Source organism: Ambystoma mexicanum, chromosome 4p, assembly GCF_040938575.1.
Source record: "Ambystoma mexicanum isolate Mex_15411 chromosome 4p, UKY_AmexF1_1, whole genome shotgun sequence".
Taxonomy (NCBI): domain Eukaryota; kingdom Metazoa; phylum Chordata; class Amphibia; order Caudata; family Ambystomatidae; genus Ambystoma; species Ambystoma mexicanum.
This window is the reverse complement of record NC_090927.1, coordinates 87329935-87355627: the sequence shown is the minus strand read 5'-3', so window position 1 is coordinate 87355627 and position 25693 is coordinate 87329935. Positions and strand designations below refer to the sequence as shown.

The window sequence follows — 25693 nt, the reverse complement described above, 5'->3', positions numbered from 1 at the left end:
TTTTGGTAAAAGGCTCATTGACACTATTACACTCTTTTAGAGATTACTGTAATAAGGCACTATGGGAGGCCGGATGTGACAATGCTCTTTAAATTCAGGTACAATAACACATAAAATATGCACATTTGATTGGTTTAGGCAAGGTGAATGTATTCATAGGTATGTTTCCCTAAAGGAATGTGCATCAATCATCCGGAAGTACAATGCAGTCCGTAGCTACTTAATACACCTCCCAAATTCTCAGATACCTTCCACATTTATGCATTTAGACTGAACCAGTTCCACACATTAGAAATGCAGGGTCCTATAAGGGGGCCCCAAAAGGAGGAGCAAAAATTGTCACCTTTGCAAGGAGCAGGAAACTATGGATACCTGTGTGCATGTCATTTTAAATTGCCCACAATTTCGACTATTGTCCTTAGAAATCTATGGGAAATTCGCCACATGCTTTCATTTAGTATCTCATTTTTTTAACCAGAATAGTTTGGTTGCGACTGCTGTTTGGTGACAACCATACGCTTATTATGGTATTGATGTATTTCATCAAGTCCATATTCCAGGAGTGGGGAGAGAGCTGGCCTTTTGGGAAGTCTGTCATGAAAAAGAGATTAAGATCCATGTTATGTATTGCTTTTTTGGGATCCATATTGCATTATGCATTGATCGATAGAAGTACCTGGAATGTGCTGTGAGTCTATACATGTATTGTATTAGTTGTAATGGATGGTAATGAATATACAGTAAAGATTGGACCAAGCATAGATTTGGTGGAAGTTTTAAGGAACACAGTGTGAAATGTTATATGTATTGTAGGAATTGTAATGCATTTTAATGAAATACATGTGTTTTTATTGTATCAAACAATATGTTGTAGAAAGGTTTTTGTATTTAAAACATACAAATAAAATAAAAAATGATGTATGCTTCCTCTAGTGATATTCATGGCTATTAATGATAAAACTACATTGTGTGTATGACTCCAATCGTTGATTGCTTATTCAAGAAACAAGTGAAGGCTCTCTGCCATATTTAGGCCTTTTGGTTTTATCGTGTTTAATTGCATCGCATAGGTTGGCTTTGGTTGCATTGATGCACTTTGCTGTGCTTGCAATTGTTGATATTGAACATTCCAAGAATGCCTTTTTTGCCAGCAATTTACAAAAATTAGCAACAGTGCCAGAGGCGACAGCCACCCAGTTTGATAGGAATGCAGCCCGGTAAAATCAGCCTACAAACACTGCCTCATCACCCCAGGATTCAACAGGAAAAGAGCTGATGGAGCGAGTTTCCTTGCCTGGGCACCTGTCCTTTGGAATGATCTCCCCCTCCACCTGCGAGATGAAGCATCATACATTACCTTCAGGAAAAACCTGAAAGCCCACCTCTTCAATTAACTTGCATTCCCTTCTTGGTCCCTCTTCCCATTCATCCTGTGTAACCGGCGCCTAGATGCCTCTGGCTTTGTGTACTCTTATAAATGTACCAAATAAATAAATAAAGACATTTGAAGGTTTAAGCCCCCTTTCTTCACAGTCTTACGGCTGGCGGAAACCTGTTTGTCTTCTTGATTTTTGGAAGAAAAAAGCATCACTTTTGTACACTTTCCCTCCTCTTCCCATGTTGCACCTCTTCCCTAGACACATATCAGAGCTGCAATGCAAAGGGAAAAATGGCTTGCGCACCACTGTCAGAGCAATTCCCACTCTCTCTACTGAACTCCACCCCTTCATTAACCTCGCCACCATGTGAGCAATGGCCACCAAAGTGAGGCTATCTCTACTAGACCTCTGCTCATTTACAAACCCCCTAGAGGAAGGCTCTCTCAACTAACTTCTCTCCATTCATTGCCCTCACCACTGAGGGGCAATAACTACAAACGGTAACCTTTCTCTATTAACCTCCGTGCATTCCTACACTTCACCACGAAGGGGGAAATGACCAGCAAAGGGAAGATCTCCTCTGAACTCCTCCTCATCGTAAATCTCAGCAGTGATGGAGCAATGGCCACCAGAAGAAAGCATCCATACTAACATCTGCCTTTTCATATCCCGGGGTAATAAATTCTGCCCATTCATAGCCCTCGCCACTGAGTGGCAATGACCTCTACAGAGAAGCCCCTCTACTAAACTCTGCCCCTACTAAACTATGCCCTTTCATAGCCCTTGCCACTGAGGGGCAATGACTATTAGAGAACCGATCCCTCTACTAAACTCTGCACATTCATAGTCCTTGCCACTGAGGGGTATTGTCCACCAGAGAGAAACTCCCTCTACTAAACTCTGGCCATTCATAACCCTCGCCACTGAGGGGCAATGACCTCTACTAAACTCTGCCCATTCATAGCCCTCGCCACTGATGGGTATTGTCCACTAGAGAGAAACTCCCTCTACTAAACTTTGGCCATTCATAGCCCTCGCCACTGAGGGTCAATGACCACTAGAGAGAAGCTCCCTCTATTAAACTCTGCCCATTCATATCCCTTACTGCTCAGGGGCAATGACCACTAGAGATAATCTGCCTCTACTAACTCTGCCCGTTCGCAGCCCTTGCCAATGAGGGGCAATGACCTCTGGAGAGAAGCTACCTCTACTAAACTCTGCCCATGCGTAGGTCTCACCCCTGAGGGGCATTGGCCACTAGAGATAATCTGCCTCTACCAACTCTGACCCTCACCACTGAGGGGCAATGACCTCTAGAGAGAAGCTCCCTCTACTAAACTATGCCCTTTCATAGCCCTTGCCACTGAGGGGCAATGACTACTAGAGAACCGATCCCTCTCCTAAACTCTGCACGTTCATAGCCCTTGCCACTGAGGGGTATTGTCCACTAGAGAGAAGCTCCCTCTACTAAACTATGCCCTTTCATAGCCCTTGCCACTGAGGGGCAATGACTACTAGAGAACCGATCCCTCTACTAAACTCTGGCCATTCATAGCCCTCGCCACTGAGGGGCAGTGACCTCTACTAAACTCTGCCCATTTGTATCCCTCACCACTCCGGGGCATGACCACTAGAGAGAAGCTCCCTCTACTAAACACTGCCGATTCGCATCCCTCATCACTGAGGGGCAATGACCACTAGAGAGAAGCTCCCTCTACTAAACTCTGCTCAATCATACCCCTCGCCATTGAGGTCCCTCACCATTAGCGGTAGGCTCGCTCTACTAACATCTGCCCATGCGCAAGCCCTCACCACTGAGGAGCAATGACCTGTAGAGAGAAACTCCCTCTACTAAACTTTGTCCATTTGTAGCCCTCGCCACTGAGGGGCATTGACCACTAGAGAGAAACTCCCTCTACTAAACTCTGGCCAGTCATAGTCATCGCCATTGAGGGACAATGACCTCTAGAGAGAAACTTCTTCTACTAAATGCTGCCCATTCGTATCCCTCACCACTCCGGGGCAATGACCACTAGAGAGAAGATCCTTCTACTAAACACTGCCCATTCGCATCCCTCATCACTGAGGGTCAATGACCACTAGAGAGAAGCTCCCTCTAATAAACTCTGCCCATTCTTAGCCCTTGCCACTGAGGGGCAATGACCACTGGAGAGAGGCTCCCTCTACTAAACTCTGGCCATTCATAGCCCTCACCACTGAGGGGCAATGACCTCTACTAAACTCTGCCCATTCATAGCCCTCCCCACTGAGGGGCAATGACCTCTAGAGAGAAGCTCCCTCTACTAAACTATGCCCTTTCATAGCCCTTGCCACTGAGGGGCAATGACTACTAGAGAACCGATCCTTCTACTAAGCTCTGCACGTTCGTAGCCCTTGCCACTGAGGGGTATTGCCCACTAGAGAGAAAATCCCTCTACTAAACTCTGGCCATTCATAGCCCACACCACTGAGGGGCAATGACCTCTAGAGAGATGCTCCCTCCACTAAACTCTGCCCATTCGTATCCCTCACCACTCCGGGGCATGACCACTAGAGAGAAGCAGCCTCTACTAAACACTGCCCATTTGCATCCCTCATCACTGAGGGGCAATGACCACTAGAGAGAAGCTCCCTCTACTAAACTCTGCTCAATCATAGCCCTCGCCATTGAGGTCCCTCACCATTAGCGGTAGGCTCGCTCTACTAACATCTGCCCATTCGCAGCCCTCACCACTGAGGAGCAATGACCTGTAGAGAGAAGCTCCCTCTACTAAACTCTGTCCATTTGTATCCCTCGCCACTGAGGGGCATTGACCACTAGAGAGAAACTCCCTCTACTAAACTCTGGCCAGTCATAGTCCTCGCCATTGAGGGTCAATGACCTCTAGAGAGAAACTCCCTCTACTAAACGCGGCCCATTCGTATCTCTCACCACTCCGGGGCAATGACCACTAGAGAGAAGATCCCTCTACTAAACACTGCCCATTCGCATCCCTCATCACTGAGCGTCAATGACCACTAGAGAGAAGCTCCCTCTAATAAACTCTGCCCATTCTTAGCCCTTGCCACTGAGGGGCAATGACCACTAGAGAGAGGCTCCCTCTACTAAACTCTGCCCATTCATAGCCCTCACCACTGAGGGGGCAATGACCGCTAGAGAGATGTTCCCTCTAATAGACTCTGCCCATTAATATCCCTTGCCACTGAGGGGCAATGACCACTAGAGGGAAGCTCCCTCTACTAAACTCTGCCCATTCGTATCCCTCACCACTCCGGGGCATGGCCACTAGAGAGAAGCTCTCTCTACTGAACAATGCCCATTCGCATCCCTCATCACTGAGGGGCAAAGACCTCTAGAAAGAAGCTCCCTCTACTAAACTCTGCTCATTCGTATCCCACACCACTCAGGGGCAATGACCACTAGAGATAATCTGCCTCTACTAACTCTGCCCATTCGCAGCCCTCACCACTGAGAGGCAATGACCTATCGAGAGAAGCTCCCTCTACTAAACTCTGCCCATTCTTATCCCACACCACTCAGGGGCAATGACCACTAGAGATATTCTGCCTTTACTAACACTGCCCATTCGCAGCCCTCACCACTGAGGAGCAATGACCTGTAGAGAGAAGCTTCCTCTATTAAACTCTGCCCATTCGTAGCTCTCGCCACTGAGTGACATTGGCCACTCAGAGAAACTCCCTCTACTAAACTCTATCCATTCATAGCCCTCGCCACTGAGGGGCAATGACCTCTAAAGAGAAGCTCCCTCTACTAAACACTGCCCATTCATAACCCTCACCACTGAGGGGTAATGGCCTCTAGAGAGAAGCTCCCTCTACTAAACACTGCCCATTTGCATCCCTCATCACTGAGGGGCAATGACCACTAGAGAGAAGCTCCCTCTATTAAACTCTGCCCATTCGTATCCCTTCTTGCTCAGGGGCAATGACCACTAGAGAAAATGTGCCTCTACTAACTTTACCCGTTCGCAGCCCTTGCCAATGAGGGGTAATGACCTCTAGAGAGAAGCTACCTCTACTAAACTCTGCCCATGCGTAGGCCTCACCCCTGAGGGGCATTGGCCACTAGAGATAATCTGCCTCTACCAACTCTGCCCCTCACCACTGAGTGGCAATGACCTCTAGAGAGAAGCTCCCTCTACTAAACTATGCCCTTTCATAGACCTTGCCACTGAGGGGCAATGACTACTAGAGAACCGATCCCTCTCCTAAACTCTGCACGTTCATAGCCCTCGCCACTGAGGGGTATTGTCCACTAGAGAGAAGCTCCCTCTACTAAACTATGCCCTTTCATAGCCCTTGCCACTGAGGGGCAATGACTACTAGAGAACCGATCCCTCTACTAAACTCTGGCCATTCATAGCCCTCGCCACTGAGGGGCAGTGACCTCTACTAAACTCTGCCCATCCATAGCCCTGCCACTGAGGGGCAATGACCTCTAGAGGGATGCTCCCTCTACTAAACTCTGCCCATTCGTATCCCTCACCACTCCGGGGCATGACCACTAGAGAGAAGCTCCCTCTACTAAACACTGCCCATTTGCATCCCTCGCCATTTGCATCCCTCGCCATTGAGGTCCCTCACCATTAGCGGTAGGCTCGCTCTACTAACTTCTGCCCATTCGCAAGCCCTCACCACTGAGGAGCAATGACCTGTAGAGAGAAACTCCCTCTACTAAACTCTGTCCATTTGTAGCCCTCGCCACTGAGGGGCATTGACCACTAGAGAGAAACTCCCTCTACTAAACTCTGGCCAGTCATAGTCCTCGCCATTGAGGGACAATGACCTCTAGAGAGAAACTCCCTCTACTAAACGCTGCCCATTCGTATCCCTCACCACTCCGGGGCAATGACCACTAGAGAGAAGATCCCTCTACTAAACACTGCCCATTCGCATCCCTCATCACTGAGGGTCAATGACCACTAGAGAGAAGCTCCCTCTAATAAACTCTGCCCATTCTTAGCCCTTGCCACTGAGGGGCAATGACCACTAGAGAGAGGCTCCCTCTACTAAACTCTGGCCATTCATAGCCCTCACCACTGAGGGGCAATGACCTCTACTAAACTCTGCCCGTTCATAGCCCTCGCCACTGAGGGGCAATGACCTCTAGAGAGAAGCTCCCTCTAATAAACTCTGCCCATTCTTAGCCCTTGCCACTGAGGGCCAATGACCACTAGAGAGAGGCTCCGTCTACTAAACTCTGCCCATTCATAGCCCTCACCACTGAGGGGGCAATGACCACTAGAGAGATGTTCCCTCTACTAAACTCTGCCCATAATTATCCATTGCCACTGAGGGGCAATGACCACTAGAGAGAAGCTCCCTCTACCAAACTCTGCCCAATCGTTGCCCTCACTCACAACCATCGCCACTGAGGGAGCAAAGATCACCAGAGGGATGGTCTTTCTATTAAACCCTGCCCATTCATAATGTTACACTGACGGCCACTCTCATAACTCTGTGTAGCCCTCCATAACCTGCAGCAGTGACAGTGCAAGCGCATATCGGGCCACTTGGCCAATCTGTGTAGTCTGGAACATTGGGTATTTGTTATAACCGGTGGACAGTGTCCGAGCTGTTATTAGTTTTTGTCTATAACGGCAGTGTAGACCTAGCGTGGGGGTCGTGGGGGCTGCCTTAAAAGTAATGCAGTAACATTACAAATTTGTGCTATTTTAAAATACCATCTCTATTTGCAACATGCCTGATATGGGCCAGTCAGAATTACCAGGTAAGTGCTGCATGCAGTAATTTACACCATATTATGAATTCAAATACCTCATATTTCAGCACCATTATTTACCACCAACTAGGAGGTAGTTGTAAACATTGTAAAAACTGGCCAAGTGTTTGCTAAACTTAATTTCCTGAACTGAAGGGAAGTGCAGGTAACTGCTTCACTTCACTGCATGCAACGATGCCCACCTCATCACCACCTTTGCCATGAAAAGCACAAAAGGGTCATCATAACAATTTAGTGTTTTTAAGAAAACCAACAGCTCTATAAACTTGGACTGAGAGGGATGCATTAGATCCTGAAGAGAAGGATGGAAATGAATGAAAACAATCAGAACACGAATCCCTTTGGATTACCCGAAGTAATGCTGCAGTATTTCTGGATTCCATATTTTATCGCGTCTACTTGGTGGATTTTTAAGAACTAGGCAGGTTTGCAGACATACTATATGCTGTAATGTCAATGACCCCATGCCGTGTTTTCATATGGGAAGCCAGCTGACTTTCAATGTGGTTTCTACTTATACTTTTATCTCATGAGAAGGCAGAGTTTGACAAATTTGCATCTTTTCCCAGTTGAACCGAAACCAGGAGAGTGCCCAGAAGACACCATCAGGTGCATCATGGCTGAACCTGACCAGTGCCAGACCGACAGAAACTGCCCCGGGGATGAGAAGTGCTGCCACTTCCAGTGCGGCTTAAAGTGCAAGAACGCGACAGCAGGTACTGGTAATGTCTGGCTGTGAAATATATGGCCACACTTAGCTAACACGTTTTCTTTCAAGACGGGACAGGTCTTTTCAAAAGACAGGGATCTCTTCAATAAAGAAAAACACTGCACAAAAATAATGTGAAGTCTGCTGAACTTCACCTATAAGTTCTCCCGGTCACTAGTCCTAGAGGAACTCATTTGTATGAATTCTGAATTACACAAATATTGGTGGCTTTGTTCATACCGGGCTGGCTCGCTTTGCTTAGCTCTTCTATGGGTGGCGGTTCGTGGCACTCAAACCATCATGGATAAACCACAGAACTCAACAGTGAATCGAAACACCAGTGACCACATTGCAATAGAAAAACCAGCAGATTTGTGATTCTCTGCAGACATCAAGGGGCAGAGATTGTGACAGAAACACACGGGCGCACGAGCATCATTTAGTAAAAGTCACTGCCCCTATTTTCCTGTTTCATTTACTTATTAACGTCTTTGAAAGGTATGAAGACTGCATTGAATTGAAACAGCACACTGTACAGAAAAACGTATAAGAAATAATGAAATAGACACATAATTAACATTAGCACCCTGGCTGGGTGAAACAGCCAATCAGGTGTCTAGGAACAGAGGCTTGAACTGCCCGTACAAGTCTGTGTTCCAAGCTGCCTGATGGCCGGCTTCCCTGCCGCCTTCTTCCCCTCACGCCCTGAGTGCCGCTGCAGCGCAGAAGGGCCACCATGGACCATGCAAGGGAAGAGGGGCTCAGTATAGAGGCCTGCCTTCTCTTTCTATGGTAGCCATCTTGGAATGTCTCCCGGTGTAGGACCGCTTTGGCAACACAGTGTGCTAACGGCCTTCATCCCTCGTTACAGGGGCTGGAACAGGGGATAACAGCCCAGAGTCCTCATTTTCCTCCCTCACTTCACTCTGGATGATAACTTGGGCTGCCAGGCCTTTATGCCCAGTTCCAGCCCCTGGAATGGGTGATGAATGCCACAAAAAGAACAAGTCCCTGGATAAATAAGCAGGACAGCAGGATTTACCCCGATGCCAAACTGCAAAGCCAGTTTTTTTTAGAGACTTTCTAGCTATGAATCAATCAAATCGGCTTTATTTTGGCTGTACACCACGAAAGCAGAAAAAACTATTATACAATCAAATACATAAAAACACAAAGCAAGTTCCTTGCATGATTTCATTTAATTGAGCTAATTATCGATGTATATACAAAATATTAATAGCTACGTTTCCAGCATCATGAGTCATAAGCTTTTGAACAAGGCTATGTATAGGCAAGCATACCAGGCAGGACACTCTTTATACATACACAGAAAAAGCTCCTCAACTAAAAGGCCTAATTAACTACGAATTCTTTGAGAAACTCTCCCTTGTTTTAAGGGCAGCAAATAAAAATGTAGAAATATCATTAAAACAACAACGTTCTGAGCATGTTTTCATAACTATGAGAGCCTCACTTTTGTACACTTTCCCTCCTCTTCCCATGTTGCACCTCTTCCCTAGACACATATCAGAGCTGCAATGCAAAGGGAAAAATGGCTTGCGCACCACTGTCAGAGCAATTCCCACTCTCTCTACTGAACTCCACCCCTTCATTAACCTCGCCACCATGTGAGCAATGGCCACCAAAGTGAGGCTATCTCTACTAGACCTCTGCTCATTTACAAACCCCCTAGAGGAAGGCTCTCTCAACTAACTTCTCTCCATTCATGGCCCTCACCACTGAGGGGCAATAACCACAAACGGCAGCCTTTCTCTATTAACCTCTGTGCATTCCTACACTTCACCACGAAGGGGGAAATGACCAGCAAAGGATAGATCTCCTCTGAACTCCTCCTCATCGTAGATCTCAGCAGTGATGGAGCAATGGCCACCAGAAGAAAGCATCCATACTAACATCTGCCTTTTCATATCCCGGGGTAATAAACTCTGCCCATTCATAGCCCTCGCCACTGAGTGGCAATGCCCTCTAGAGAGAAGCTCCCTCTACTAAATTCTGCCCATTCATAGCCCTCGCCACTGAGTGGCAATGCCCTCTACGGAGAAGCCCCTCTACTAAACTCTACCCCTACTAAACTATGCCCTTTCATAGCCCTTGCCACTGAGGGGCAATGACTATTAGAGAACCGATCCCTCTACTAAACTCTGCACATTCGTAGCCCTTGCCACTGAGGGGTATTGTCCACTAGAGAGAAACTCCCTCTACTAAACTCTGGCCATTCATAGCCCTTGCCACTGAGGGGCAATGACCTCTACTAAACTCTGCCCATTCATAGCCCTCGCCACTGATGGGTATTGTCCACTAGAGAGAAACTCCCTCTACTAAACTCTGCCCATTCGTATCCCTCACCACTCCGGGCATGGCCACTAGAGAGAAGCTCCCTCTACTAAACACTGCCCATTCGCATGCCTCATCACTGAGGGGCAAAGACCTCTAGAAAGAAGCTCCCTCTACTAAACTCTGCTCATTCGTATCCCACCCCACTCAGGGGCAATGACCACTAGAGATAATCTGCCTCTACTAACTCTGCCCATTCGCAGCCCTCACCACTGAGAGGCAATGCCCTATCGAGAGAAGCTCCCTCTACTAAACTCTGCCCATTCTTATCCCACACCACTCAGGGGCAATGACCACTAGAGATATTCTGCCTTTTCTAACACTGCCCATTCGCAGCCCTCACCACTGAGGAGCAATGACCTCTAAAGAGATGCTCCCTCTACTAAACTCTGCCCATTCATAGCCCTCGCCACTGAAGGGCAATGACCTCTAGAAAGACACTCCCTCTAATAAACTCTGCCCATTCGTATCCCTCACCACTCCGGGGTATGACCATTAAAGAAAAGCTCCCTCTACTAAACACTGCCCATTTGCATCCCTCAGCACTGAGGGGCAATGACCACTAGAGATAATCTGCCTCTACTACCTCTGCCCATTCGGAGCCCTCACCACTGAGGAGCAATGACCTGTAGAGAAAAGCTTCCTCTATTAAACTCTGCCCATTCGTAGCTCTTGCCACTGAGTGACATTGGCCACTCAGAGAAACTCCCTCTACTAAACTCTAGCCATTCATAGCCCTCACCACTGAGGGGCAATGACCTCTCAAGAGAAGCTCCCTCTTCTAAACACTGCCCATTCAAAACCCTCACCACTGAGGGGCAATGGCCTCTAAAGAGAAGCTCCCTCTACTAAACACTGCCCATTTGCATCCCTCATCACTGAGGGGCAATGACCACTACAGAGAAGCTCCCTTATTTAACTCTGCCCATTCGTATCCCTTACTGCTCAGGGGCAATGACCACTAGAGATAATCTGCCTCTACTAACTGCCCGTTCGCAGCCCTTGCCAATGAGGGGCAATGACCTCTAGAGAGAAGCTCCCTCTACTAAACTATGCCCTTTCATAGCCCTTGCCACTGAGGGGCAATGACTACTAGAGAACCGATCCCTCTACTAAACTCTGCACGTTTGTAGCCCTTGCCACTGAGGGGTATTGTCCACTAGAGAGAAAATCCCTCTACTAAACTCTGGCCATTCATAGCCCTCGCCACTGAGGGGCAATGACCTCTACTAAACTCTGCCCATTCATAGCCCTCGCCACTGAGGGGCAATGACCTCTAGAGAGATGCTAACTCTACTAAACTCTGCCCATTCGTATCCCTCACCACTCCCGGCATGACCACTATAGAGAAGCTCCCTCTACTAAACACTGCCCATTTGCATCCCTCACCATTGAGGGGCAATGACCACTATAGAGAAGCTCCCTCTACTAAACTCTGCTCAATCATAGCCCTCGCCATTGAGGTCCCTCACCATTAGCGGTGGCTCGCTTTACTAACATCTGCCCATTGGCAGCCCTCACCACTGAGGAGCAATGACCTGTAGAGAGAAACGCCCTCTACTAAACTCTGTCCATTTGTAGCCCTCGCCACTGAGGGGCATTGACCACTAGAGAGAAACCCCCTCTACTAAACTCTGTCCAGTCATAGTCCTCGCCATTGAGGGACAATGACCTCTATAGAGAAACTTCCTCTACTAAACGCTGCCCATTCGTATCCCTCACCACTCCAGGGCAATGACCACTAGAGAGAAGATCCCTCTACTAAACACTGCCCATTCGTATCCCTCATCACTGAGGGTCAATGACCACTAGAGAGATGCTCCCTCTAATAAACTCTGCCCATTCTTAGCCCTTGCCACTGAGGGCCAATGACCACTAGAGAGAGGCTCTGTCTACTAAACTCTGCCCATTCATAGCTCTCACCACTGAGGGGGCAATGACCGCTAGAGAGATGTTCCCTCTACTAAACTCTGCCCATAATTATCCCTTGCCACTGAGGGGCAATGACCACTAGACAGAAGCTCCCTCTACCAAACTCTGCCCAATCGTTGCCCTCATTCACAACCATCGCCACTGAGGGAGCAAAGATCACCAGAGGGATGGTCTTTCTATTAAATCCTGCCATTCATAATGTTACACTGACGGCCACTCTCATAACTCTGTGTAGCCCTCCATAACCTGCAGCAGTGACAGTGCAAGCGCATATCGGGCCACTTGGCCAATCTGTGTAGTCTGGAACATTGGGTATTTGTTATAACCGGTGGACAGTGTCCGAGCTGTTATTAGTTTTTGTCTATAAAGGTAGTGTAGACCTAGCGTGGGGGTCGTGGGGGCTGCCTTAAAAGTAATGCAGTAACATTACAAATTTGTGCTATTTTAAAATACCGCCTCTATTTGCAACATGCCTGATTATGGGCCAGTCAGAATTACCAGGTAAGTGCTGCATGCAGTAATTTACATCATATTATGAATTCAAATACCTCATATTTCAGCACCATTATTTACCACCAACTAGGAGGTAGTTGTAAACATTGTAAAAACTGGCCAAGTGTTTGCTAAACTTAATTTCCTGAACTGAAGGGAAGTGCAGGTAACTGCTTCACTTCACTGCATGCAATGATGCCCACCTCATCACCACCTTTGCCATGACAAGCACAAAAGGGTCATCATAACAATTTAGTGTTTTTAAGAAAACCAACAGCCCTATAAACTTGGACTGAGAGGGATGCATTTCATCCTGAAAAGAAGGGTGGAAATGAATGAAAACAATCAGAACACAAATCCCTTTGGATTACCCGGAAGTAATGCTGCAGTATTTCTGGATTCCATATTTTATCGCGTCTACTTGGTGGATTTTTAAGAACTAGGCAGGTTTGCAGACATACTATATGCTGTAATTTCAATGACCCCATGCCGTGTTTTCATATGGGAAGCCAGCTGACTTTCAATGTGGTTTCTACTTATACTTTTATCTCATGAGAGGGCAGAGTTTGACAAATGTGCATCTTTTCCCAGTTGAACCGAAACCAGGAGAGTGCCCAGAAGACACCATCAGGTGCATCATGGCTGAACCTGACCAGTGCCAGACCGACAGAAACTGCCCCGGGGATGAGAAGTGCTGCCACTTCCAGTGCGGCTTAAAGTGCAAGAACACGACAGCAGGTACCGGTAATGTCTGGCTGTGAAATATATGGCCACACTTAGCTAACACGTTTTCTTTCAAGCTGGGACAGGTCTTTTCAAAAGACAGGGATCTCTTCAATAAAAAAAAACACTGCACAAAAATAATGTGAAGTCTGCTGAATTTCACCTATAAGTTCTCTCGGTCACTAGTCCTAGAGGAACTCATTTGCATGAATTCTGAATTACACAAATATTGGTGGCTTTGTTCATACCGGGCTGGCTCGCTTTGCTTAGCTCTTCTATGGGTGGCGGTTCGTGGCACTCAACCCATCATGGATAAACCACAGAACTCAACAGTGAATTGAAACACCAGTGACCACATTGCAATAGAAAACCCAGCAGATTCGTGATTCTCTGCAGACATTAAGGGGCAGAGATTGTGACCGATACACACGGGCGCACGAGCATCATTTAGTAAAAGTCACTGCCCCTATTTTCCTGCTTTCATTTACTTATTAACGTCTTTGAAAGGTATGAAGACTGCATTGAATTGAAACAGCACACTGTACAGAAAAACGTATAAGAAATAATGGAATCGACACATAATTAACATTAGCACCCTGGCTGGGTGAAACAGCCAATCAGGTGTCTAGGAACACAGGCTTGAACTGCCGGTACAAGTCTGTGTTCCAAGCTGCCTGATGGCCGGCTTCCCTGCCGCCTTCTTCCCCTCACCCCCTGAGTGCCGCTGCAGCGCAGAAGGGCCACCATGGACCATGCAAGGGAAGAGGGGCTCAGTACAGAGGCCTGCCTTCTCTTTCCATGGTAGCCATCTTGGAATGTGTCCCGGTGTAGGAAGGAAAACCCTTTTCTTTTTTTTTAGCACTTCGGGTTACCGCTTTGGCAACACAGTGTGCTAACGGCCTTCATCCCTCGTTACAGGGGCTGGAACAGGGGATAACAGCCCAGAGTCCTCATTTTCCTCCCTCACTTCACTCTGGATGATAACTTGGGCTGCCAGGCCTTTATGCCCAGTTCCAGCCCCTGGAATGGGTGATGAATGCCACAAAATGAACAAGTCCCTGGAGAAATAAGCAGGACAGCAGGATTTACCCCGATGGCAAACTGCAAAGCCAGTTTTTTTAGAGACTTTCTAGCTATGAATCAATCAAATTGGCTTTATTTTGGCTTTTCCACCACGAAAGCAGAAAAAACGATTACAAAATCAAATACATAAAAACACACAGCAAGTTCCTTGCATGATTTCATTTACTTGAGCTAATTATCGTTTTATATACAAAATATTAATAGCTACGTTTCCAGCATCATGAATCATAAGCTTTTGAAAAAGGCTACGTATAGGCAAGCCTACTAGGCAGGCCACTCTTTATACATACACAGAAAAAGCTCCTCAACTAAAAGGCCTAATATTTAGTTAAATGTCCATTGCGCCACCACCGAGACCAATTCTTGCGACTGCGGTTAAACGCGTTACAAACAAATTAAATGAGATGGTTAAGAAAAGATCTGGAATAAATAAACGCCTTATGCAGACACTGCAAAAAAGACACGGAATCACTCTACCACCTGATCAGAAATTGTGACGCAATCCTGACCCAAAGGTCTTTTTACTTGGGTTTTTGCTTTCCAACAAACAGAAACAACGAGGAATGGTGGTCGCGTGTGATATCAGGTCATAATATAAAAATAACCTGTGCGTTAATTGACTTTCTAGACGTAATTCTGAAAGAATCATAGAAGACTCTGATGCAGACTTAGATAAGTAAGAAACAATGCGAATTGGAATAACTCTGCTACTAAAGATGAATGTGATTGGATGAAGATGCTGTGATAAAAGTTTGTATAAACTATAGATCACAATAAAAAAAACTAAAAATAAGAAAAAAAGGCCTAATGAACTACAAATTATTTGAGAAACTCCCTTGTTTTAAGGGCAGCAAATAAAAACGTAGAAACATCATTAAAACAACAATGTTCTGAGCATGTTTTCATAACTATGAGAGCCTCTCGTCTGGTATTGGTCCCACATAAGCTTAATAACGGCTTCAGCCCCTTCCATCCATCCCAGCGTTTTATACAATGGACCAGAGAGCATGAAATGCAACTCATCTTCCACTAGAGGGGGGGCGTGCTGGACAGAAAGCAGTCGATCCCTTCCTCCAATGTCTCATGACTTTGGCAAGGGGGCGATACCCAGGCAAGTGTTGGTATACAGAGATTCTTCCTAATTCCCACTGGGTAGTCCAGGTATAGCTCCATTGCCCAATGGGTTTTAAACACCAGCTAGTTGACAACCGGCCAGAGTAGCAGTTATCCAGTTTTCTCCCCATAGCCCAGTCATAGAATTTCCCTTTGAAATCTGTGTTGGACCATGGGTTGATGTTAGAATGATTGAACCACTGAGCCTCTAAATCCAACACCGCAAGCAGATGTTGAACATGTTTTATCCACAGTAAGGATTTTGTACCATCCATGGCCAAAACATCTGCAAGACCCTCTCTGTATGAAGCAAGTTCATCCAGAGTCCCAAACCTGAGCCAATATAGCAAGGGTTTCATCATCACCTCATATTTGATTCCAACATGCCCTACTTTGAGGGCCAAAGGTGAACATGGTGCACTACCTGGAAGCCCCAGAGACGCTATATACATTTGTTTTCTGCTTTCTGCAGAGAGACAAATGATGTGTGGCCCCATCGTTCTGCTCTATAAACTATAGCCGGAATAGCTTGGGTCCTATATACCATCATGGCCGAGGAGATAGATCTACCTCCAAAGCTAACCCAGAAGGCAGCCACCGGCCCAGCTTGTCTGGCTGTTATTAGACTGCTCTTTTCAATCTGTTTATCAAAACATCTGCAATCAGATGACGATTGAGAGCTTTTGCGAACAGGAGAAAACAGAAATGATCAGCAGAGGGTTGAAAATGGGGACATGCATTTGAAGTTGATTGCAGCTCATCGCTCTCGTCAGACTGTCGAAATCCATATTTTGAAGGCCAAGAAGACGCCTGCACTGCTGTCATGGCTATGCTATGAGCAAAGGCCAAGACGCCTGCACTGCTGTCATGGCTATGCTATGAGCAAAGGCCAAGACGCCTGCACTGCTGTCATGGCTATGCTAAGAGCAAAGGCCAAGACGTCTGCACTGCTGGCATGGCTATGCTATGAGCAAAGGCCAAGATGCCTGCACTGCTATCATGGCTATGCTATGAGCAGGATAGGAATCCTTGAAGGAGATCCTGGAATCGACAGAGATAATCAGGCTGTATTTGGTCATCTGAGTCTTGATGGCATTTGTTGCTCCGGGAATAAACACACCATCAGCGGAGCTAAAGGGGATTTGTGAAGACCTCTAGAGATGGGTTAGTGATGAAAGATCAGAAGGACACAGCCAACAAATGAGAATCAGCAACGTGGCCTAGGGTTATGATAGCTTTGAGGGATTATAGTTCAAATGATCAGATTAAACTAGAGGTGCAACGTATGTTTAAGATAGATCATTAGTCCCCGGAGAAAGGGGGTGGCAACCTCCTAGCCGATGAGGAGGCTCATAACGGGATCCTTACTACACAGGGAAAGACCCCGCTCCAAGCCTGCTCAGAGCGGGAGGCAGCGGTCTTCCCTCATCGGGAATCAGGCAAGTGCAGTCTCCCTGCACCCACTTCCCTCCACCCCACCTTTCCTCATATTTAAGCCTTCCCCAATTTACCTTGTGCTGCATTATCCCTCGCTGGAGCTGGGAACAGTGGTATTCCTGGCGCATCTCTGCATCGCAAATGGCCGCCATGGCAAGGGAAAAGGGACAATTTGTAGTCCCTTCATCCCATTCCCTGGTAGCCATTTTCTTTGTTTACTTTTTTAAAATAATGTTTTAATTGCTGCCAAGGAAAGGGAGAAGGGACTACATGCAGTCCCTTCTCCCCAATCCATGGAGACCATTTGCTTTGCTTTTTTTTCTCGAGTTGAGAAACAGTTCACACAACATGTCTCAACTCGAGAAAAATACTATTAGTACTCTGGTATAACAGGCCAGGGTACTAATAGCAATAGAACCCTCAGAGGGGGGGACGTTACCCATCTGGTATTGCCTCAGGCTTACATTAAATCCCTTGCTTCGCTCAGGCTTGTCACTGATCGCCCGGGGCATTACCAGACCAGTAATGACCCCCTCCTCGGGTTCTATTTCTTAAGTGGACCGGTTGGGGACCTCTTTTTTGCTACCACTCTTACAACTGATTCTGTAAACGCAATGATTTGTGATTGTTTGTTTTATTAGTTGGGTGTTTTCCTCATCATGAGCATTATGTATTTCGATGTTTTCAATAATGATAGTTTGAAAAAGATACAATAGTGAAGTCTTTGAGTGGCGAAGGGCAGTCTGATATCACTTCCTGTGATACCCTTCTTGTGATGCCTTTGAGTGGTCAAGGGCAGTCTGATGTCCATTTCTGTGTTGCCCTTCTTGCAATGCCTTTGTGTGCTCAAGGGCAGTCTGATGTAATTTCCTGTGATACCCTTCTTGTGATGCCTTTGAGTGGTCAAGGACAGTCTGATGTCACTTCCTGTGATACCCTTCTTGTGATGCCTTTGAGTGGTCAAGGACAGTCTGATGTCACTTCCTGTCATACCCTTCTTGTGATGCCTTTGAGTGGTCAAGGACAGTCTGATGTCACTTCCTGTGATACCCTTCTTGTGATGCCTTTGAGCGGTGATGGGCAGTCTGATATCACTTCCTGTGATACCCTTCTTGTGATGCCTTTGAGTGGTCAAGGGCAGTCTGATGTCCATTTCTGTGTTGCCCTTCTTGCAATGCCTTTGTGTGCTCAAGGGCAGTCTGATGTCACTTGCTGTGATACCCTCCGTGTGATGCCTTTGAGTGGTCAAGGACAGTCTGATGTCATTTCCTGTGATACCCTTCTTGTGATGCCTTGGAGTGGGCAAGGACAGTCTGATGTCATTTCCTGTGATACCCTTCTTGTGATGCCTTTGAGTGGTCAAGGGCAGTCTGATGTCCATTTCTGTGTTGCCCTTCTTGCAATGCCTTTGTGTGCTCAAGGGCAGTCTGATGTCATTTCCTGTGATACCCTTCTTGTGATGCCTTGGAGTGGTCAAGGACAGTCTGATGTCACTTCCTTTGATACCCTTCTTGTGATGCCTTTGAGTGGTCAAGGACAGTCTGATGTCCCTTCCTGTCATACCCTTCTTGTGATGCCTTTGAGTGGTAAAGGACAGTCTGATGTCACTTCCTGTGATACCCTTCTTGTGATGCCTTTGAATGGTCAAGGGCAGTCTGATGTCCATTTCTGTGTTGCCCTTCTTGCAATGCCTTTGTGTGCTCAAGGGCAGTCTGATGTCACTTGCTGTGATACCCTTCTTGTGATGCCTTTGAGTGGTCAAGGACAGCCTGATGTCACTTCCTGTGATACCCTTCTTGTGATGCCTTTGAGTGGTCAAGGGCAGTCTGATGTCCATTTCTGTGTTGCCCTTCTTGCAATGCCTTTGTGTGCTCAAGGGCAGTGTGATGTCACTTGCTGTGATACCCTTCTTGTGATGCCTTTGAGTTGTCAAGGGCAGTCTGATGTCACCTCCTGTGATGCCCTTCTTGTGATGCCCTTGAGTGGTGAAGGGCAGTCTGATGTCACTTCCTGTGATACCCTTCTTGTGATGCCTTTGAGTGGTCAGGGACAGTCTGATGTCACTTCCTGTGATACCCTTCTTGTGATGCCTTTGAGTGGTGAAGGGCAGTCTGATGTCACTTTCTGTGATGCCCTTCTTGTGTTACCTCTGAGTGGTGAAGGGCAGTGCTGTGTAACTTCCTCTGACATAGACATGCAAATTCCACTGATGTTTTGTAGATGCCAGCTGCACTTTGACTCACATCTGGGATGTCTTCAAGTGACTGATGACAGTGACTTAAGGGTCAAGGTTAGGAGGGATGTCACTTGCTCTACCCCTTTGCATTGTGGCGAATGGCACCACAGCAGAGCCAGGTAAGAAATGTCTTAATAGGTACATGTCTATGCAACACAGTGACAAGGTCCTCCACCTCTGGGGTCCTGGAGATTGGCAAATAGTGATAGGGATAACTTATAAGGTGGATCTCTGGGGTGCACTGTGATGCTTGCATAAAGGACAGGTTTGACCTGAGAGTGTGCATTTTAAGCTGTGATATGCACTGAAGGTCTTTTCATGAACATAATAAACAGTTCAGTGGGAGGTAAACCTCCAGTTCAGTGGCACTAGGACCTCACCGTTGCTGCCTTATGGCATTTGTGTCCCCTTCAGTCATAGGGTTTTCTAATCTGGCTCATACTTTACTACAACAAAAACTGGTCAATGTCCAAAAGACGATTACATATATGTTCCTATCTTGTCCACTTCAGGACCCTATAATCATGCTGGATACAGCTCATGGCTGAAAAGCCAGTAGTCTCCAGAACATGGATTTATATGTCTGTTGTGTCCTGCTCATGGGTGTGCAATCATGTTTGGTAAAGCTCATGTTGACAAAATAACGCTGTGCCCAACTGACAGCTATATAACCATGTTGTGTCAGCTCATATCTGCATAATGCTGTTACATGCTAAGGGATACATTTAGTGCAAGCTGGTGCTGTTACATGCTATGGGCGTATTTAGTGCAAGCTGGTGGTGTTACATGCTATGGGCGTATTTAGTGCAAGCTGGTGGTGTTACATGCTATCAGCTTATTTAGTGCAAGCTGGTGATGTTACATGCTAAGGGAGTATTTAGTGCAAGCTAGTGGTGCTACATGCTATGGGTGTATTTAGTGCAAGCTAGTGGTGCTACATGCTATGGGCGTATTTAGTGCAAGCTGGTGGTGTTACATGCTAAGGGAGTAATTACTGCAAGCTGGCGACCTCTGCATGCAATGGAATGGCAGTATGATGGGTCCTGGGGATCCTGAAAGCTTATCTTGATTAGATATATTACTTCACATGCAGAGGCTAATGCCATGGCACTCTCTTTGTAGGGCATGCGTCATCCTGTTGGTAAGAAGGAGGTCAAGGGTGATTGAGGGGTCATGTTACTGTATCCAGGCAACATGGCACCTTATGGAAACTCATGGCATTAGCAGGAGGCTTTCCAGATTCCCAAATGCCAGTGTTAGCCTTTGATGGCGCAAGATGCCCTACTTGTGTCTGGACAAACTTCCAATGAAACCCCTGGAGACTCCTTAAAACTGAATCGCAGAGTTCATTAAGAACAATCAAAGTCAATTCCCCACCTGCACCTCACTGCATTCCCTCAGCAGAAGCCCTTGTTACTGGTTCCATATCAGTGAAAAAGTAATCCATTATGTCCAGTCTCGGGCTTTAAGCCATGTTCTTCATCAGACTTTCTCACGTCCCTGCTTACATTACTGTTCCATCAAGCATCTTTCCCTGTTGAAATGATGAGCAGGAGAGGATGGTACTTACAGAAGCGGATGGCACTGACAGGAGAGGATGGCACTGACATGTTCTTACTGACGCTCCGGGAATGATCCCGGGAAAGACTCCAGACGAAATCTCTAATGGCCGCCACTGTCTCCAGAAAGTGCATTCTAACTATGACAAAGTAGACAACTCTGTCACGTGTGGTTGCAATGCACTTGCACATTACAGTAGAAATATTTACATGTTCACTACTAGTACTTAGTTGATAATAATAATATTTTATGACATGAGTGTACCGAGTTTAACAAATCTATAACTTTTCCCAGTGAAACCGAAACCAGGAGAGTGCCCACCAGACTACTTCAGATGCAAAGCTCCTGAACCTGACCAGTGCCAGATCGACCGCAACTGCACCGGGGATCTGAAGTGCTGCTTTTTCCAATGCGGCTTCAAGTGCAAGCCCCCAGCAGCAGGTACCGGTAATGGCTGGCTGTGAAATATGAGGCCACACTTAACTAACATGTTTTCTTTCAAGCAGGGGAAAGAGGCGAGGGTCTAGCAGATAACTCCACAAATCATATACAAATAATGTGAAATCTGGTGATTTGCTTCCATAATCTCTCCCCTCTCTCTAGTCCTATGAACTCTGAAACATTTGCCGAAAACAACTTCTCAAACTTCTTTTGAGATTCGGGCAAAAATGTTTGAGAAGTCCAACCAGCAGGTTATCTACTAAGTGTGTGCTTCCGAGGAATGGCATCAGTGGGTAGAAGGTACTGGGGAGGTAGGAGATCGGTGGCAGGTGCAGGAACAGGGGATGGATTCGAATTGGAACTGGACCCCGGGTCATCGAATTCAATGAAAAGCTGAAGAAGGAGACTGCAGTTTGCAAAAAAGCTATTCCAAGATGTCCGCCATAAAAAACAGGAAACTCCAGAGAGAGCATATTCCTTCTCTCATTGCAGAGCTGCCTGTTCAGGGGAAGAGGGAGGGCACACCTGAGGAAAATAGCACTTGCGCTCCCCACTCTGTAGAATTTGTGAATTGTAATCTGTTGCCACTATCAGTCAATGGGACCTCTACTACCTCAGAAAGCAAGTCACATCAATGGGGAATTCTGACCCTCACAAAGCATTCTGTGTGAGAGGAGCTGCCTCACTCCAGGATTTTCTGGGCTCTCTTCTCATGAGTGCCACTCAGGCTAGTCACTAGTGTAAGGGGACTGTGCATCCTGCTGCGTGCGTCCAATTCAAATAAATATTTTACAAAGCACCTCATGGAATTCCAATTGTACAGGTTTTTTAATCGTATCAGCGTCCATGCTGTGCCGCTTTTCTGTGGTGCAGATGATAATCCCCGGCAGGTGAGTGAAGCCGACGGGTAATGGCACCACACTGCCCTTGGTAAATGCCCTTACTCTAGCTGGAGGTGGTTCCCTGGTGAGACACTTCTCTTGCCTGTCCTAATGGCCCCTTTGTGCAATAGTTCCCCTGGAAAGTTCACTTATTTATTGACAAAGCATAAAATGAACTGTTACCAATACCACAGGCTATATACTTTAAGCCGATCTATCAAAATATCTGACACACATTTTTATTTCTCTGATCTGAGCCTTTCTATTTTGTGAAAATGTGCATTTACTTTAACCAGGGTGCGTCTTTTTGCATGCATTACCCCACTTTTAAAGCTTTTATATGTTATATTGTGCTTGGCCCTATGTAGGGGGCACTTACTTAGGGAGCAACATAGCGGTATGGGATGTTGGATGAGCGTTACAGCAGCAACGTAAGCCGGCTCCAGGGAAGACCTATTCTACTGTAGATCTGGGGGTCCTGCTCCATAGAGGTCCCAGCTGAGGGATCCTTGATATTCCCTAAGTTCTTCCTCGAGACGGGCCTTGAGATTTATCCTGAACATCAAGAGCACTGGGGCCACCCCAACAGTGCCACCGGGAGAGTGGTTCAGCGGGCAGGTGCATCCCAAGAACATGCTTGTTTTTTCTTTACGTGCCAGCCTCGTCCTGAGCCTTGCTATAGTCTGACTGCTAAAGGTGCAAGTGAAGAGGGTTTAGGTCCCTGTACAATGTTGCTTCGTGGGGGCCTGGTCAGGCATGCTCTGGCCAAAGGACCATAGTAGGGTGCCAACATTTATTTTATTTGTATTTATTTTATTTTATTGTTTGCTTGTTAGGCTCTGATACTGTAGGAAATACTGTCTCACGGCGCCCACAGGGCAGGGAGGGAGCAGGAGTGGTAAATACATTAAGATGCATCAGAAACACAAAATATAAGAGCATTGGGGGAAGTGGACAACAGGAAGAACCTACTATGCCTTGTGAGTATTCAGAATGTGCAAGTGCAGCAAGGAAGAAGGCAGGGGTCAGTGGAGTCTGAGCTCACGGGTGAGCCATAGATGAAGGGCTAGGAATGTTGAGTGCTACGCAGACAGGAGCTGCGTGTGAACCACCAGGGCAGAAGGCGTAAGTGCAAGTGCAGATAGACAGGAGCTGGGCTGATTGGTTGTGGGAGGTGCGGGCCCCGAGGATGCATAAGGGCCCAGGACACCAATAGCAGCACCTGTGGGATTAGCAGGGGAGAAAAGAAGGGAAGGAGGAGGTAAAGAGGAGAGTCTTAAGCAGCTTCTGCAATTTAAGAACATCCTGCGCAAGGCGCAGGCGGAGGGGGCGAGCCAGTTGAGGAGAGTGAACAACTTTCTTTATTTATTTATTACATTTATATAGCGCACAGACAGCCCAAGGGCATTGTGGCGCTGTTACTTGCAGTAGACTTCGGTTCATTCAGCATACGTTAGTGCATTGGAGAGCAGAGATGTAATACAAGTTATGCTTAAAAACATACACAGTTCGTAGTATCCCGGGGAGGGGATGGATTCCATGTCAGGGGGTAGGGTGATCAGGCGAATAGGGTGGTTTTCATGGTCTTATGGAAGGCAGTGAGTGATGGTTCAGCTCGCAAGGCAGTGGTGAGGGCATTCCAGTGCAGGGTGGCTAGGTAGGGGAAACTGACGCCACCTGCTCTTGCTCTTTTTACCTTGTATACGGTGAGAAGGTTTGCATAGGGGGCCCTAGTTGGTCTTGAGGAAGAGGCAGGGTGGATTCTTTGCTGGTGCGGCAAGGTGTATGCATTTGTGGGTGAGCGTCAGGGCTTTGAAGATGATCCTCTCCTTTACGGGGAGCCAGTGGGATGCTCTTCTGGCAGAAGTGATGTGCTCTCTTTAGGAAATGCCTTGTGCTGCGCGTAAGGCGTTGTTCTGATTTATTTGTAGTTTCTCAAGGTTTTTTTGTGGAGGTCCCTAAGAAGAGAACATTACAGTAATCCAAGGTTATCAGGATCCAGTCATGGCTCTCGCTATGTTTTTGCAGGTGTCATTGGAGAGGAAGGGTCTGACTGCATTGAGGAGTTTAGCATGGTAGGCAGCCGAGGAGACAGTGGCTTTTACTTATCTAGTCATGGACAGATTTGAGTCCAGGTAGACGCCTAGGGTTTTTACTGACTCGGATACTGGAATTGGAGTCGATGATGAAGTGGCTGAACTGGTCGTCTAGTTTTTCGGGGGAACCTACAAGTAGGAGTTTGATTTTGTCTAAGCTAACTGGACGGCTGTGCCCAGTCTGCACGGTTACATGTGTGGGGGTTAAACGAGTTGAGACAGAGGCTGTTGGCAGCCAGCCATGTTTGTATGGTGTTGTAGATGATGTTGACCTGCCCTCTGTTTAGTTTTTAATTGTACTGTATGTAGTTGAATTGAACATTGTTTTGTAATTCATATATTAAAATTACAAATTATTGTCATCACAATTTCATTCTATTACAAATGTGAGCATATATTCAATGTACATTCCTTATCCAAAAATTCTCTACATTAAAATCATCAATTACATTGCATTACAAGTTAAAACATTGACTTGATGTACATTATTCCGCATGAATTCTCAACATTCTTAAACCACTTCAAGGATGTAGTACCACAGCTGTTACTTTAGGCAGCCTATACATATGTTCTTGTGTGTCGGAACTTACATTTGAGAGTATATGACTTTTAGAAAGTGAAGAAGAGAAGCGTTTGCGCCCAAATCAATCTTGACCAGAGAAAATTAACAAAAAAAATCAGATTTTTATGACATATCATCCCCATAAAGCTCTGACCTGGGAATATAAAAGTCTGGGGATTTCAGTATCCAATGTTTTAAGGTTTCTACTTTTGCAGGCAATTGACAAAACCGACAACACAAGTTCTCATCTGTATTCTTACTGCTGACCCAACGCCTTGTTCTTTCTTAGGTAAGAAAGTGATTAAAACGAAATCGCATATAAAGTGCACACACTTTATTGCAGGGCAAGTATTTAATATATGTGCTGATATGTTTTCTCTTTCTTGGGAAGCATGCATATTCTTTGTGAAGTGAATACTTGCTCAAGGACTCCAGTCGTAGTCATATATTTTTGCTTTACTTTCTCTGGGCGGTTATTCAACTCATCCTCATTGGAATCAGTGGTCAAGAGTCAGGTTTGCATTCAATGACTAAACATATTCATAGATTTCACTGAGCTTCCCTTTACCATTAAGCAGAGATTTTCATAAAGGGAGTTTATGGGTGGATTTATGATTTTTGAGTAGTTGGAAAGTTGCCTCCAATTTAAGTCTTGAGGACAGTGATACTAATCCCAACTCTTGCCTTATCATTGCATTGGGCAATGACTTGGCGAAACAAAGGACCACTTTCCATAACTGACCCTGAATAGAGTTTAGATGTTCACTTAAATCTATTAGACACATGCCCAGACCATAGTGTGTTATGGGCTCGATCTTCAGTACATAGTATTCAATGATTGGGTGTAAGGAGAACTTGCAGATTCTTCAGAATAGACATATTTGCTTCCAATGATTCTTTCCACATATTGATTGAAGCAGAGTTGCACAG

The 25693-nt window shown here is 46.3% G+C and overlaps 1 protein-coding gene across 1 annotated transcript in view; it reads left to right on the top strand.

Annotated features, from left to right (window-relative positions):
- The window catches only part of LOC138452543 (platelet endothelial aggregation receptor 1-like), a 402175-nt gene that overhangs the window by 164440 nt on the left and 212042 nt on the right, over nucleotides 1-25693 (top strand). Inside the window, exons 2-4 of the mRNA XM_069604987.1 lie at nucleotides 7713-7859; nucleotides 13223-13369; nucleotides 21078-21224. Coding sequence (XP_069461088.1) covers nucleotides 7713-7859; nucleotides 13223-13369; nucleotides 21078-21224 — 441 coding nt within the window. The remainder of the gene's footprint in view (nucleotides 1-7712; nucleotides 7860-13222; nucleotides 13370-21077; nucleotides 21225-25693) is intronic.